The sequence below is a fragment of the Pongo abelii genome, chromosome 5 (assembly GCF_028885655.2).
Source record: "Pongo abelii isolate AG06213 chromosome 5, NHGRI_mPonAbe1-v2.0_pri, whole genome shotgun sequence".
NCBI classification, from domain to species: Eukaryota; Metazoa; Chordata; class Mammalia; order Primates; family Hominidae; genus Pongo; species Pongo abelii.
Genome location: NC_071990.2, coordinates 39,245,376 through 39,262,149, shown reverse-complemented (window position 1 = coordinate 39,262,149; position 16,774 = coordinate 39,245,376). Strand labels below are relative to the sequence as shown.

At 40.4% G+C, this 16,774-nt stretch overlaps 1 protein-coding gene across 1 annotated transcript in view; it reads right to left on the bottom strand.

The window, feature by feature from the left end:
* DNAH8 (dynein axonemal heavy chain 8) overlaps positions 1-16,774 on the bottom strand; it is a 393,081-nt gene that overhangs the window by 25,185 nt on the left and 351,122 nt on the right. Inside the window, exon 88 of the mRNA XM_063724765.1 lies at positions 15,421-15,581. Coding sequence (XP_063580835.1) covers positions 15,421-15,581 — 161 coding nt within the window. The remainder of the gene's footprint in view (positions 1-15,420; positions 15,582-16,774) is intronic.

The window sequence follows — 16,774 nt, the reverse complement described above, 5'->3', positions numbered from 1 at the left end:
ACAACAATGTAATACCACTTCACACTTACAAAGAATGGTTATGATCACAAGATATATAATAACAAATATTGGCAAGGATGTGGAAAAACCTGAACCTTCGTAATTGCTAGAGGGGATTGTAAAATGGTGCAGTCACTTTGTTTTGTTTTGTTTTGTTTTTGAGACAGAGTCTTACTCTGTCACCCAGGCTGGAGTGCAGTGGTGCTCACTGCAACCTCCATCTCCTGGGTTCAAACAATTCTTGTGCCTCAGCCTCCTGAGTAGCAGAGACCATAGGCGTGCACTACCACACCCAGCTAATTTTTTTGTACTTTAGTAGGGAGGGGGTTTCACCATTTTGGCAAGGCTGGTCTTGAACTCCTGAGCTCAGGCAATTCACCCACCTTGGCCTCCCAAAGTGCTGGGATTACAGGCATGAGCTGCCACTCCCGGCCTGATGCAGTCACTTTGGAAAGCAGTTTGGCAGTTTCTTAAGATGTTAAGAATAGATTATGACCCAATGACCCAATAACTACATAACATTCCTAGTTATCTACACAAGAGAAATGAAAAGACATGTCCACACAAAGACTTGCACATGAATGTTCATAGCAGTGTTCTTAATAGCCCCAAAGTAGAACGTACCCAACTATTCATCAGCTGGTAAATGCATAAACAAAATGTGGCACTGGAATATTATTTGGCAATAAAAACCAAGGAAGTATTAATATATGCTACAACATGGATGAACTTCAAAAACATTATGTTAAGTGAAAGAATCCAGACATAAAAGATCACATAATGTATAATTCTGCTTATGCAAAATGTCTAGAAAAGGTAAATTTACAGAAACAGAAAGTAGATTAGCAGTTGCCTGAGGCTGGGGATGACAGTCTGGCACAAATGGGCCCAACATTTCTTTTTAGAGTGATAGAAATCTTATAACATTATATTGCAGCGGTAAACTTACTAGAAATCATTTATTGTCCACTTAAAATGAGACAATTTAAGATACGCAGATTACATCTCATAAAAGCTGTTTTTCAAAAAAGGAAGGCAAAATAAGGCATTTTCATACAAAAATAGAAGAGTTTATCACCCATAAAAGAATGTCCCCCTCATGGGGGAAATTCTAAAGGGTATACTTTAGAAAGGAGGGAGGTTATTCTGTTGGAAGGTTTGAAGTATGGAAAAGAATGGGCCAATACATAGGTAAGTCTAAATAAGCATTGTAGTATAAAATAATCATTGTATGTCTAATTGTAGGATTATAAAAGATAAAATACTGAAATGTCAGGAGGAGAGTGACTGTAGCTAAAGTCATCTAAGAGAAAGGAAAGTAAACATGTTCATTTTATTTATTATTTATTTATTTTAAAGAGACGGGTTCTCACTCTGTTGCCCAGGCTGGACTTAACACTCTTGAGCTCAAGTAATTCTCCTACTTCAGCTTCCCAAGGAGCTGGGACTACAGGTACACGCCACCATGCCTAGCATAAATATATTAATTTTAGACCTAAATAAGAACTGATGTTAAAATTTCTAGGGTAACTAGTAAAAGAACAGAAACAGAGTACATAATTTCCAAATTAGCAGAAGAGAAAAAAAATGAAATGGGAAAAGTCTTATTTAGCAAAAGCCAAAAAGGAAGAAGAAAAGAAGCAAAACATAGAAAGAGTGGCGTAAAAAAGCAACATTCTATATTTGTCCTTTACATTTTATATACAGTATACATATTCTTTTGTATTTATTCAACATTTAATAAGGCTGTTTTAGAAGCAATAATCAGACAAGTGTACAAAGATGAATCTATATGACTTTATAACAGTATTTATAATAATAAATCCTACTAAAGCTTTATAAAAATCTATATAGCCAATAAAAATGCTGATGTAGCTGTATATTCATTGATCATGCGAGGTGTCATTGGGGGATTATAGAATAAAATAACATGGCACCAAACCCAGTTATGGTATGATCTAATTTTGTTGTTAATATTGTGCTTATAGGCACAGAAAAAAATCTAGAAGGGTATTTTTGCAGTAGGATTTTTGTATGATGAGCTTTTTCTGTAATTATCAGTTTCTTTTTGCTCTTTATTTTTCTGTATTGTTTATGCTTCTCAATAAGAATGTAGGACTTTTAGAATAAAGAATATTAAAAATCATTTTCAGTTTGAAAAACAGAGAAAAATAAACCCCCATAAGGCAAAGCCCATCACAGTTGTCAAGAAGTTAACAGAGATAAATCAGGGACAAATATTTCAGGTTCACTGAGATGCATCTTACAAACCCTTACTCTTTATACCCCACAAGAAAGCGCCACCTTCTGCCTTTTCTCTGCAGCGTATGGAAAGAGAGAATTGCACCCTTCTCTCTCCTCCTTCCCTAGTGTGAGTGTCACAGCCTTTTGTGAAACTTGCCACACGAATTAGCAGAATCCTAAGAGGCTGCTGGGAAAGTTAACCAGGCTTCTTTGTTTATGAAAAAGCTGCATTTGCGGGGAGTAGACGAAATCCTATACAGCAGCCTTTGGATTCATTTAGGAATAGAGCTGAAGAATGGAAGAGATGCTCTGTCTTCAGCATTTTTATTTGATTAGCAGCTAGAATGCCACATCTGGACCTAAACATGCATACCCGAACTATCTGCATCCTTTCCAAAAGTCATGCCATGATAAATGCATAAGGTGTCATGCTTCACATACAGAACTTTCAGTCAGATACAGTGGTGAGGGTCCTAGTATCAGATCTAGCAAGTGTTTGTAACTCCATCCAGAGTTGGGATATTAGCTTCATATTACCTTTAAATACATGACTTTCCCAGTAAGGATCAATGAAGTAAAACCTGATTTTTAATGAACAAAAGTTGACTGTATAGTATATTTTAGATATAACTTAAAATTCTTTTACTATTTCTGTGAGCAACCTCTATTCAGATGTTGGGGATTTGGAATATCCCAAAAGACACTTATCTTGTAAGTTGAAACATGAATGCAGTTGAATACATGAACAGAGAACACAATATTCTAGCAAAATGACACAAAAAGCATTTGAGACCCATTTGGACATTTTGAAATATGGCACAATCCCAGTTTTAAAAAGTCATATAAAGTACTGTATAAGAAAAATACAAATAAGTCTGAGAAGAAAGTTCAATGAAAATAGCTGATGAGAAAACAAAATAAAGTTAACAAAAGTCAAGGAGCCACATGTTACTATACACATTTTCAGAAATTTAAATTTGTATGGGATTCATATTACTCCATGAGCTCTCTCTAGCATTAGGTACACTACAGATGGAATATGTGGATGAACTGCCATGTTAGGGAAGACAGAGGGGTGTCACCATGGCTGACATCTTACAGAGAGCCACGAAATACCAGGTAAGCCTGGGTAACATTGAACCTCTGACTTTATCATGAACTCTGTGCACCCACATTTCCCTGGAGCCCCAGAGCTCTTTGTTTCCTGTATCAAATAAATCCAAAACCTTATTATTTTAGTTCTCCCTTATCCCTCTCCTGGACTGCTCCTTGCCCCATCTACTTTAGTGACATCAATGTCTGCCCAGTTGCCCAACTGAGAACCCTCAGAGATGGCTTCTTCCTTGCTGTGGCTCCCCAGACCTTCTTAGTTTCCAAGCCCTAGTTCCAAATCATTTCCAGCGTCCCCTCCCCGTGACCCACTGTCATCCCCACTACCTTCAGTTCTGCACCTAACTTCCTGATCATCCTCTGTGTGCGGCACTGCTATCACCTCCTAACACATCCTCCCGCCTCCATCCACTGTTCCAAGGTAAGTTTTGACATTTCGAAAGTGATTATTAAATGTATTCAAAGACTCCCTATAACCTTCAGGATGAAATCTGAAGTCCTTCACATGGCATACAAACCTTTTTCATCACTAAGTCTTTTTCTATCTCCAGCTTCTGCTCTTGCTTCCTTCTTTCTTCTTCCCACACTCTACCCTGTGCTGTGAGTTACCTGAAGCTCATCGAGCATTCCATGACTCCCCTCATATTTCTTTGACTGTTGCCAAGCTACCTCCACAGCCTGGAATGCTCTGCCCTCATTTTTTCATCGATTATAGCTCATTCCTAACTAGCTATTAATATTAAGCTCAGCTTAGATGTCTTCACCTCTAGGCAGCCTTCCCTAGACTTTCTCCCTATGTGTGCGCATAGCTCTCAGTGCTTGCTTTTATTGTTGTACTTGTCATTCTGTACATGATGACATGCTTGTTTATCTTCATTCCAACTTCAGCCTGAATTACTTGATGGCAGGAAAAGGCTTAAATCTCTGTATGCAAAATGCTAATTCCCACCAACTCATGCAAGCAGAAATGGCCATGTAGAAGGTAGAGTAGGTTAAGCAGATTTAAATAAATGATTAAATAACTGTATTCCAATTTAAAATATTGCCCCAAACTCTTTTGGCAAAACCTTCAAAAGCCACACTGTGAATCGGCCACTCCGCTCTTTAAGCATCCCCCTCCCTCATGCTTTAGGCATACTGGACCTGGTTCCCAGAACACCCCACACACATTCACGTTTGCATTCCCTTCCTTGGATTGTTCCTTGGTGTGTGCATCCCAGTCTAAGTCTTGGTCCTTACTGCTCATTATGTTCCTCTTCTTTGTACTGTGTCCTTGACCCCAGTCCTGCAGTCACTTCCTTCCCACATCATCTCCAATCTGAAAAACTCCTGCACATCCTTTAAGACAGCGGTCCCCAACCTTTTTGGCACCAGGGACTGGTTTTGTGGAAGACATTTTTCCATAAACTGGAGGGGAGGGGGCGGAAAGGTTTCGGGATGATTCAAACACATTACTTTTATTGGGCACTTTATTTCCACTATTATTACATTGTAATATATAATGAAGTAATTATACAACTCACCATCATGTAAAATCTGTGGGAGCCCTGAGCTTGTTTTCCTGCAACTAGACGGTCCCATCTGGGGGTGATGGGAGACAGTGACAGATCATCAGGCATTAAATTCTCATAAGGAGTATGTAACCTAGGTCCCTGGCATGCGCAGTTCACAGTAGGGTTCTCGCTCCTATGAGGATCTAATGCCACCACTGATCTGACAGGAAGCAGAGGCTCAGGCGGTAGTGCTCACTCACCTGCTGCTCACCTCCTGCTGTGTGGCCCAGTTTCTAACAGGCCACGGACTGGTATCGGCTTGTGGCCCAGGGGTAGTGGACCCCTGCTTTAAGGCACAACTTAAATGGAGCCTCTCTCACTAGCTTTCTTTGATCCTTAAGTTGGAATTGATTGCTCCTCCACCTGTGTTATCATAGCAATGTTTACATACCCTGATTTTAGAGTTTACCATATTGTACCTCATCAGCATTTGCCATTCATCTTACACAGTAGATGATGTGCTCCAAGAGCACCGACTGCTTCTTACTCATCTTTGTATCCCCAGGTTAGCCAGACAGTAAGTTCTCAACAAATGTTTGTTTGTTGAATTGAGGCCAATTGGCTTGCATTTTATTGAACCTCAAATATAAAGGACAGCAATTCTTCAATATTTAAAGGGCATGAAAATTTACTTATTCCTTCTTACAGGAAAACATAGTATATTGTTATTATTGTTTTTTGATTTCCTGGCACCTTTCAATGTGTGTGTGTGTGTGTGTGTGTATGTTTGTGTGTGTGTGTGTGTATAAATGCCTTATTACAAATTTGTATTCATTTCTAATAATGAATTAGGAACATTCATTTCTAATTATTATATATCCATTATATAATATGACAATGCAATATAATATAATAATAAATACATCTATAGATATTAGAAATATCTATCTATCTATCTCTCTCTTCTTGAGCCTTTGACAATTGATAAGTTCATTTGTTTCCATAGGATATTTTCACAGAATTCCCCCTCTCAGAGTTACTTGTATTTTTCTTATACTTTATATGACTTTTAAAAACTGTGATCGTGCCCTACTTCAAAATTCAGGAATGGGTTGCAAATGCCTTTTGTGCCATATATACATAGTCCTCAAAACACAGGAGAATCAGAAAGATATAATTTGAGAGTGAAGTAAAACTATTCTTCTTATTACATTATTTTATCAATGCAGATCTTTAATGATTAAAGACAAGAAAACCACAGTAAATTTCCATTCATGCTAAGAAAAGCAGAGTTCATGATTCCTACCTGTTCTAGCTACAAATAATAATAATAAAAAAAACCAGAAAGCCCCCATATCCAAATTTTCAGGTGCTCTCTCAGTCACCTTCAGCTTGAGCCCTCCATGGAAGTGTGCTCAGCACCAGGGGTTAGGTCCCAACAGTGCACACCATTGCAGAGATGACCATTTTGCTCTCTGCTGACTCTGGCCAAGTTCACTGGTGCTCCAAGGAGAGGCTGATGGAGATGCTGCTGCTGCTAGATCCCACCTAATAAATCACTTTCATGGTGAGTGATTTAATTTTTTATGAGATGATCTGAACACAGGCCTCAAAACATAGATGTTGGGAAGAAGCCTTGAAAAGTTGATCCACTGTGAATAAGAGCTAGCGAAGCTCTCCCCAACACACATTTTATTATGCACAGAATGTCATTCCCTGGTATTCCAGGGCTGAACAACTCAAATTTTTTTTTCCACAATGTGATTTTATGTTTGCAAAGATATGAAAGGCAGAAGCCTAGTTAGCTAGCTATAACGGAGAATTGCAAATCTCTCTATATGCCACAAAAGCCCAAGGGCTTTCAGGAGAACAGTCCTCATAAATGCTCTGAGATGATGAACAAGAGCTGTAATATTCCTTGAGGGTTGGTTCTAAGTTATTTCTTGAAGAAAATTTCTCTTTAGAGTAAAATATGGAAAGAAGCTCAGATTGCCCTTGTAGCTTGGTGGTTCTGGGAAGTCAGGGTCATGGATAATAGAAATGCAAAACAACTGAAAAACAGAGCTGTTTATGAAATAAACAACTACCTAATGAGATATTAGTGCACCATAATATCCAAATCAGTCTAGATTTACATACGTCTTTGCACATGAAATATCAATGAGCATAAATTTTTTAAAAACTCTAAATCTCAAAAGTGTCCTCAAATACTCAAAGGAATACATTTCAGTTTGTATTGCATTGAAATGAATATAAAGGTTGTAATAAGGCATTTGATAAATTTCAGAAAGTAAAGAAACATGCATAACCACTGATGAGAAAAAGAGTGAAAATAAGCAACCATTTTTGACATTGAAAGAGTTGAATTTGCAGAGTCTTTGGTACCTTATAAATCTACATAATAAAATGTGAATAAACTGTGTATTTTCACGGTTCCTATCACTATGCTATCGAAACTCTTGAGAGAGATTTTACTTATTTTAAAGCATTTATTCACCTTGATTTCCCCCTCCACTTCAGAGGTTCTGCATTCTTATGCAAGGACTGAGGAGAGAGACCTGTGATTCGCCCTGCCCAAATCTCCCTCTTCTCTCAAATTTATCGATGCTAACTTCAGAGCAAAGATTCCAATAAACAGGGGGCATCAAGTTCTCCATCATGGCCCAATTATAGCCTATCATCAAGTGATGGCTGGGCACTGTGGCTCATCCCTATAATCCCAACATTTTGGAAAGCCAAGGTGGGTGGATCACTTGAGGTCAGGAGTTCAAGACCAGCCTGGCCAACATGGTGAAACCCTGTCTCTACTAAAAATACAAATATTAGCTGGGCCTGGTGGCACATGCCTGTAGTTCCAGCTATTCGGGAGGCTGAGACATGAGAATCGCTTGATCCTGGGAGGCGGAGGTTGTAGTGAGCTGAGATCGCACCACTGCACTCCAGCTTGGGCAATAGGGTGAGACTGTCTCAAAACAAAACAAAAAACAAAAACAAACAAACAAAAAGAAGCAAGAATGCTGTTGAACACCATGGATGGTCAGATAAATTAATGATTCCTCTGGCTGGGGACATTCACACAGACTTAGCCAGCATATCTTAGAGAGTCTTCTCTCGTGGCTGAAGCTGTTATCTCTACACACATGCATTCAAATCTTTCACCTGGGCTCCAGTCCATATTTCTCACCCCATTCAGTTATATCCCATGTTCTTTCCCAGCTCAACATGCCCCCAACAGAACTCTGTAACTTCTCCTCCAACATACTTCTGTTCCCAACTCCTCCACTACCCCAGCTCCCAGACAAGCAATGTCAGGGGCATCTTTGACTCCTTCTTTCATTTCACTCAGAACTTGGAGAGTTACATCTTGCTGGAACTGGGTGAAGACCAGAGGTGGGTTTCGGCTGGGATGCTTCATCTGTTATTGCTTACTGCTTCCTGGTGGCTGGTGGGGGAACAGCAAGGGGCGTAGAGAAATCCTCAAAGAAGGCAAGCTCACTTGCCAGGATTCCATCCACCAGATATTTCAGAGCCAGAGGAAAGAAGAATCAAACCTAGGACAAGGCTTACTCAGAGACCAAAAAAATTACCAAACACGGAGCTGCAGAACAGAGCCGACCACCTGAGCAGGAACCAGAACTGGGCTAAGACATACTGGGGAAAGGGGATCAGGGGTGGGTGGGAGAGACCCCAAGGCAGACCATATGGGGAGTTAAGGATGAAGAGAGATGAGAGGAGGACCACAGGTCTTACAGGCCTGCCAGTTGCTCTAGTGGATAGAATCCCCCGTTTTAGGCAGGGGTCCAGGGCTTTCTATTTGACCTCACTAGTGTGGTGAAAGGTTGCAAGATCCTGACACTATTTTGGGAGAAGCTCGCTTACGGCATCCTACAGCATGCATGCCAGCAACACCATGTGGGCCTCTGGACAGAGCTGTGAAGAGAGACTTGACAAAACACAGAAGGCTTGCCGTGCCCTCTCTAACACACCAGTTTGCAGCAAGAAACAGATTAACAGCTACAGAAGAAGGTTCTCAGCCATTGCTCTGCATTTGCTAAGTCCTATCAGTCCCCCCTTGAGACCTGTCCTGCAGCTTCACTCCACCCCATGATCATCCCTATTCCAGGCCTGCATCCTCAGGCACCTGGACTTACCCACAGGGTACCCGAGGTGTCGATTAGTCACCATGGGTGCTCTAGATGAGGTGGAAAGATGAGCCCTGTCACATGGCAGAGAGCTTGTCTTTTATTCTAACTGTTGTGGGAAGCCATTTAGATGGAGGAGAAGCAGAGGAGAAGTACATGCAGGAGATCCAGTTTGGGGCTTTTAAAGGTCAAGCTGTCTGAAAGACATGCCAGTGGATGTCATATAGAAATTGTATAAATAACTGTGGAGCACAGATGAAAGGTCTAGACAACATATATGTGGCATGCTGATGTTTTAAAGGCCATTGGCATAGATGAGCTCTACTCGGGAGGGAAGGTGGACATGACTATAAAAGAGGTTAAAATGTGAGTAGAACATAGGCCATAGATTTATAGGCATGTGAAGGGAAGGGAAGGCTCTTTAAAGCATGAGAGATACTAGGTCACATTGCTACCTGGACCATACACTGAAGGGTGATGCTATTAAAGCCATGCTTTGCAGCCTTTTGCATTTTGCAACATATTTTGTTACTCTGTCACAGTGTGATTTTGCCACTGAGGACTGAGAACCTGCTGAGCCGGACAGCAGGAGAACCCTGTGAAGAGGAGCCTCTGGCTCTGGTGAGGTGTTCATCTGTGTCAATACTAAGTTCCTTCTTAGTATTAAGTAAGTATAACCACCATACAACAGTATAACCACTGTTTCTCAGTGGTTTCTCTGGGATGTGTTGGCAACACCATAGTGAAGTGGTTGAACAGAGCTGCCTTGATAGATTGTATTAAGAAGGCTAGTACTTTCCTTTTGGAGAGGCACCAGAGTGGCTTCAAGTTGTCATCAGATTTCAGACCAAGGTCTACAGAGTTAGCGTTATGTCCACACTTCTATAACAATTTTATTGAATGGGTTGGACTCAGTATAGGGTAAGGAAGAAGTGATTGCATTCTTTACCACATTGTACTGAGTCCAGCTTATTAGAGCAGATTAAAACTACTTTGCATGTCTTTGTGAAAATAAACACGAAAACCTAGATGAAACAAATAATTTCCTAAGAGAACACAACTGACAAAATATTGACTGCAGTGGTGACAGAGAAATATGAAAGATATCAACGAACTAGCACTGAGCCCAGATGGTTTCACAGGAGAATTCTACCAAACTTTAAAGCATCCAATACTACATAAATTGTTCCAGAGTTTAGAAAAACTTCCAAATTTTTACAAAGCAAATATAACATTGATTAGTAATTAAACCTGATAAAGATGCCACAAAAAACTCTAGACCACTTTTATTTATGAATATCAATGCAAAATTCCCTAATGAACCATTAATAGAGTATATCACCACATTAGGAGGAGAATAATACCTCAGAACCCAGTGGTATTAATTTCAGATTATCTGTAGAAAATTTGAGTTAGGAAATCCATTAATATAATTCACTAACTTTTTAGGTGTTTAGGGGAAAATCATGTGATTATTTCCATAAATGTTGAAAGGTATTCAACAAAATTCAACACCAATTTCTGACAATAGAAAAACACGCATGCAACAATAGCTAGGACAAGCTCAGAAAAAAAAAGAGCAATGAGGGGAGACTATAACTACCAGACAATAAAACACACTGGAGACTAGCTAAACTTAAAACAGACTGCTACAAAATAGAAAGGAAAACAGAATAGAAAGCCCAGAAATGGACCCGAGTACCTATGGAAGGAAATTCTATGTTAAAGGAAGCAGGAGGCCAAGGCTGGCAGATCACCTGTGGTCAAGAGTTTAAGACCAGCCTGGTCAACATGGTGAAACCCCTTCTCTACTAAAATACAAAAATTGGCCAGGCATGGTGGCGTGTACCTGTAATCCCATCTACTCAGGAGGCTGAGGCAGGAGAATCACTTGAACCCAGGAGGTGGTTGCAGTGAGCCGAGATCATGCCACAGCACTCCAGCCTGGGCAACAGAGCATGACTCCGTCTCAAAAAAAAAAAAAAAAAAAATCACTGGTGATAGGATAACTGGATTGCTATTTTGAAAAAGAATTTCATCCATACTTATACCTAATGGGTAAATTCCTAATGGGTAAAAGAACTAAATGTAAAAAAATGAAACCATACAAGCACTAAAAAAAAAAAATGTAGATGATTTTATACCCTGATGAGGGAAGAACCTTTCTTACTATTACTAAAAATCCAGATGTAACAGCAGCAAGAACAGAATTTATGTAGTCATAAATTTGACTGCATGAAAATAAAACGAAACGACAATAACACTTCTACCTGATCATGGGGGAAAAATCACAAGCAAAGCTAAATAAACTGAGAAAAATATTTGCAAACCACATCCCAAAGGGTTGTTATCCCTAACATATAAATAAGCCTAAAATTAAATAAAAAGAATAAAAACTCCATTGGAAAGGAATGGACAGACTACACATAAATAGCCCTTAAGTATATGAAAATTTTCTCAATTTCACTCAAAATAAGAGAAGTGAACTAAAACTATGCTGAGATAACATTTCTCACTGTCATATTGGTGAAGGTTCAAATGCCTCACCAGTGCTCTGTTGATGAGATTCTGAAAAAACGGGCACTCTCACAGACTGCAAGTAAAAGTACAAAATAGTATAACCCTATGTAAGGGAATTTGACAATATTCACTAAATCTTGATCTAGCAATCCCACCCATAATAATTTACCCTGAAAATACATCTCTAATAATGTGAGAGGCCACAAGCATAAAGTTATTAATGGAAGAATTATTTGAGATAGCAAAATATTGGAAGCAACCTAAACGCCCATCCATAGGCAAATGATTGAACAAACTATGATCCATATAAACAATGGAGCAGCATGCAGCTGTAAAAAAAATAATAAGGAAGATAATAATGACCTGATATGAAGTGATTTACAGGATACATTGTTAAGTGAAAAAAGCAAGACACAACACAATAGATATAGTTTGGCAACTTTGTATAAGAAACAAAGGGTAATAACAATATGTATTTTTGTATGTACATGCGAAAAGAAACACAGGGAAGATAAATCAGACACTGTGTTTGGTTACTCATAAAAGAAGAGGGAAATGGGTTGAAAGGGTCTGAGACTTCTCTAAGAACAACTTACTATCAAGTTGTAACTTTTGAACCATGTTCATATTTTACATATTCAAAACAATAGGAAATGTGGGGGGAAAAAACCCTTAAATGTAATAGAAACAAACAAATAAACATAACTATATATCAATTGATAGCATAACCACACGGAAAAAAAAATCATTAATCCAAGTGACCTTTGAACACAGTACTCTTTATACCTAGTGGAATATATCCTAAGGACAAAAAGAACTGCAAAGAAATCTTGACGTCTACTTAATAGGTTTGTTGCTGGTAGTGGTATTGGCATAGTAATTGCAAGTAAATGAATACATATATTGAAGTTGCTGGGAACCAGAGTTTTTACAGTGGGAGAAAGGAGATATCAATATGGAATGGGGGAAGACAAAGAACAACCCTGAGGTATACAATTGGAATTGGAGTTATTTGTATTAACTCATGATGTTTTAAAAAGTACATGCTTCCTAGCTCTATCCACTAAGAGGGCATACAAACACACGCACAGAGAAATATATGTGATTATATATAGATAAAGCTGTAGATATATAAACATACAGAGATACAAATATAGAAGGAGAAAAAGCAAATGGATCAAAACATGAACAATTGTTGGATCTCGATAGAGCGTATGAATGTTTACTGTATGTGCAACTTTTCTGAGAGTTTGTAATCATTCCAAATAAAAAGTCAAGGAAAAAATTGTTTGTATTTGTCTTTGTCTCCAACCAGTTTTACATTTGAGTTGTACTTCTCTGGACCTTTTCTAGCCCTGGTTCCTCTTTCTTGAGAGCTGGTAAGTGAAACAGCCTGCAGTGAACAAGGCCTAGGTGCACCATCACCCTGGGTGAGGATGAAATGGTTTCATCTTGTTAGGATCCTGTGGATTATCCAGGAACCAGCTCCCGTGACTCCCCAGTCTCTTGTCAAGGACAGAATTAAAGTTCAGAGCCCTCATATGAGAACATTTTCAGTCACAAATTTGCAAATGCATTAAGACTTATCAGTTGTTTCTCTGTCCACTCACGTGAACTTGTGGGATCTTTCTATGGAATCTCCTCATTGATCACATCCTTCACACTCTAGAAGAATTTAGCAGCACTGATTCAGTCAACAAATACTTCCTGAGCCCCAGGCACTGCTATAGCACAAGGGATGCAGCAGTGAAAACACACACAAAAGTTTCAGGTGTAGTGGAACTTATGGTTTAGTGGTGGTTGTTGGACGATAACAAATCAGTAATTAAAGTGTAGAGTATGAGGCTGGGCATGGTGGCTCACACCTGTAATCCCAACACTTTGGGAGGCCGAGGTGGGCGGATCACCTGAGGCTGGGAGTTCGAGACCAGCCTGATCCATATGGAGAAACCCTGTCTCTACTAAAAAATACAAAAATTAGTCAGGCGTGGTGGCGCATGCCTGTAATCCCAGCTACTCGGGAGGCTGAGGCAGGAGAATCGCTTGAACCTGGGAGGCAGAGGTTGTGGTGAGCCAAGATCGTGCCATTGCACTCCAGCCTGGGCAACAAGAGTGAAACTCCGTGTCAAAAAAAAAAGTGTAGAGTATGTCAGTGGGTGATGCAAACTATAGAGAAGAGCAGGCCAGGAGGACAAGGTCTTGGGCAGGGTTTGGGGAGTAGGTTGCAATCTTTAAATAGCACAGCCAGGGAAGGCATCATTGAAAAGGCTACATCTAAGCAAAGACTAGAAGAGGTAAAAGGGTGAGCCACTGTGATATCTAGGAGGAGGGAGGTTCCAGGGAGTGCAAGTGTCCTGTGGCAGCTGCTGTCTGGCCTGAGTAACAGGAGCTCAGTGGGCATGAAGATGGAAGAGGACTGAAAGAACCAGGGTGGGGAGGTAGAGAGCAGTGGCACCATTTGACTTTGTAGGTCATCTGTATGTAGGTCACTGTCGGTCTTTGACCTTGACTCACAGTGTCACGGGAACCTTGGGAGGATTCTCAGCAGAGGGTTGATGTGGTCTGACTCACATTTTTAAAGTCTCAGCTAAAGCAAAACTACTTTCCTATGCTCCCTCTTTCATAAAATGTAAGAGTTGATTGTCAATCCAATCCCTGAGGAATCCTTTTTATTTCTTCACTTGTTTCCCATCCCCAGATAACTTATGAAAGCCTCCTTAAATAACAGCAACTGTTGCCATTAACGAGCCTTCGTGACTCCATCATGGGGGTGGAACGGAGCATTGGCATTTGTAGGTATTTTTAATCATGTCCGCATCTTTGAAGATGAAAAGCAGCCTGGGCGAGATGAGAGGATATGGAGAAGGTGGAATCAGTGTGGGTGTAAAGAGGCCAAAAGTGCATCTTCATGCAGGGGGCTAGGAGGGTGGTCAGAGGCGGGAAGACAAGGAAATTGGCAGTAAACTGGAACTCCTGGGACATCCGGTAAGGCCAGGGAAATGTCCATGTCCAAACCCAGAGAATTATTAAAATTACAACAGTAGGCCAGGGACTAGTAGAGAGGAATGCCCCACTCTTAGGGCATTCTCAACTTAGAATCTGCCAGAGGAGTCTTGGTTTCTTCCATTTCCTGAAACCATTTTCCTGAATGTTAAACCTTGTGACTTTTCATCAGGGGGCCACAGAGGACATGCGGTCCATTCCAAAGGATTCCGGTTCAGGTGCTTGGGTTTGGTAGGTATCTCTAAAGAGAGAAGGGGTGACATCTCATGCCAAGGGGCTTGGAATTGGGGAGCATTTCTTCTCTAGGTGATGAGTGGAGCAGGGACCTCATGCAAAGCTGAGCCCCTCCACTCTTTCCTCCCCAGGCTGTGCATCTGTGTCGGGTGCTCAAGTGCTCACTGCACTGCACCTACCACAGGCAGTGCATGACAAAAGGATGCAGATGAGCAAGTGAGGGAGAGGGGCCATGAGAGAGAGGACCAGGCAGAAATACGATTCTTCACCCTCCCATCTGTTCTTGCCTGGCTTTTTAGATTCTATTTATGAGCATTATATTCTTAATGAATTTTTGAAGAAAGAGATGAGGAGCTGGCAGACCACTCTCCTGCCGGTGGAGAGCACTGCTACCACTAACACCAACTCGTTTTATGACATGACAGAGGAGAAATAATCAATGCATAAATTAGAGCTTAACGTTGTCATAAACACTGGAGCATCAGGATTTAGTAGAGGAGAGCAGGCCAAGAAATGACAAAGTTGTAATTGGGAGACAGGAAGCGACACTATTTTTCACAGTAAAATAAAAAAAGGGGGAAAGGAGAGAGATTAGGAGAGAAAATGAAATGCACCATCTTTGCCAGACTGAGTTACAAATGACCCCTTCAAATTAAAAAATGCCGGGGACTTACGTGATATCAGCATTAGGGTGAAGCCCAAAGACTTCAGGGTTATCTAGGGATGGCAGTGACTGGATGTATTCAAAATACTGGTCTACGGTTTTGCACAAGGGGATTTTATATCCAGTATAAAAGCAGAATGACGGTTCAAACATTTTCTCACTGAACCAGACCTGTATGTGACAGAAAACAAAAGAAATAAAATTGATGAGCATCTAAATGAAAACTGCTACAAGAAAGGAGAGGGGCCACCTTATTTCCATTTTAATAGAGTTTTTAATATTAATTTTGAGAATGCTTTAACAATACTACTGATAGAATAATTAGCACATATAGGGAGAAAAGAGAGAGGCCAGAACACAATTTGACCTGGCCTCCGTTTAACACCGAAGAAGATATTCACCAAGAGTAAGGAAGACAGCAACTCTACAAGCCCATTCTCTGATTGAGTCATTTGACAATCCTCAATTCCATTTTAGGAGTAGGAACATACTGCAAAGTCTGTGAGGCCATACTCCCACACACAAGAGAATATCTGGGCATTTTCATCACCCCACTTCTCCCCGACATGGGGCTCATACCAGGAGGATGTGCTTGTGCGCAGTTTCACTCACACAGCAGTGAGCCCCAGCACACGGCCAGGAGAGCTCCATGCAAACTCTCCCCTCCCACCATGAGGTGAAGAGCTTCCTTTGCTAATCACATCCCTGTCCACATGAAGTAAATGTATTCAGCTGCCTTGCTGTTTGCCTTACGACATCGCTTTCTTATTCCATATGAATTATCTTTAACAAAACAGTGAGAGAACAAATATATGGTTGGTGTGAATAGACTTATTCTCAGAAAGGAAAAAAAAAATGATGCTAAATGCCTATGAGCCAGATTTGAGGCAATGACTTACATCTCACAGCAATTTTCCCAGTGGAGAAGGAAATAATGGGAAGACAGGAAGAGTGGAAATGCAGGCACGACGTCTGAATTACTCGGAGCACTTGACGGGAAAGAGGGGCAGTGCCTTACTCTGGTTGGTCACACGTTCTCTAGTACCTTCCCTCCATCTCCTTCCTCCAGCTCTTTTTAGATCCAGTGATTGCTCTGAAATACCCTGTGTACTGATTCTCTCTCTGTTTTATCCCATTCAACTCCTATGCATGAGCAGGCTGAGTTTAGAACCAGAACAGAATGCAAAGATAAGAGACACACAGTCCTTTCTTTCAAGGAGCTTGTGACCCAGCGGAGGGATGAGCCAATTATTTAATAACCACAATACGAAGTGCACTAAGGCAAGAGTCAGAAGGAAATAAAAATAAGCAAAGTACTAAGGAGGTTTAAAGCAGGAACAAAAAACAGGTGGATGTCAGCTGAG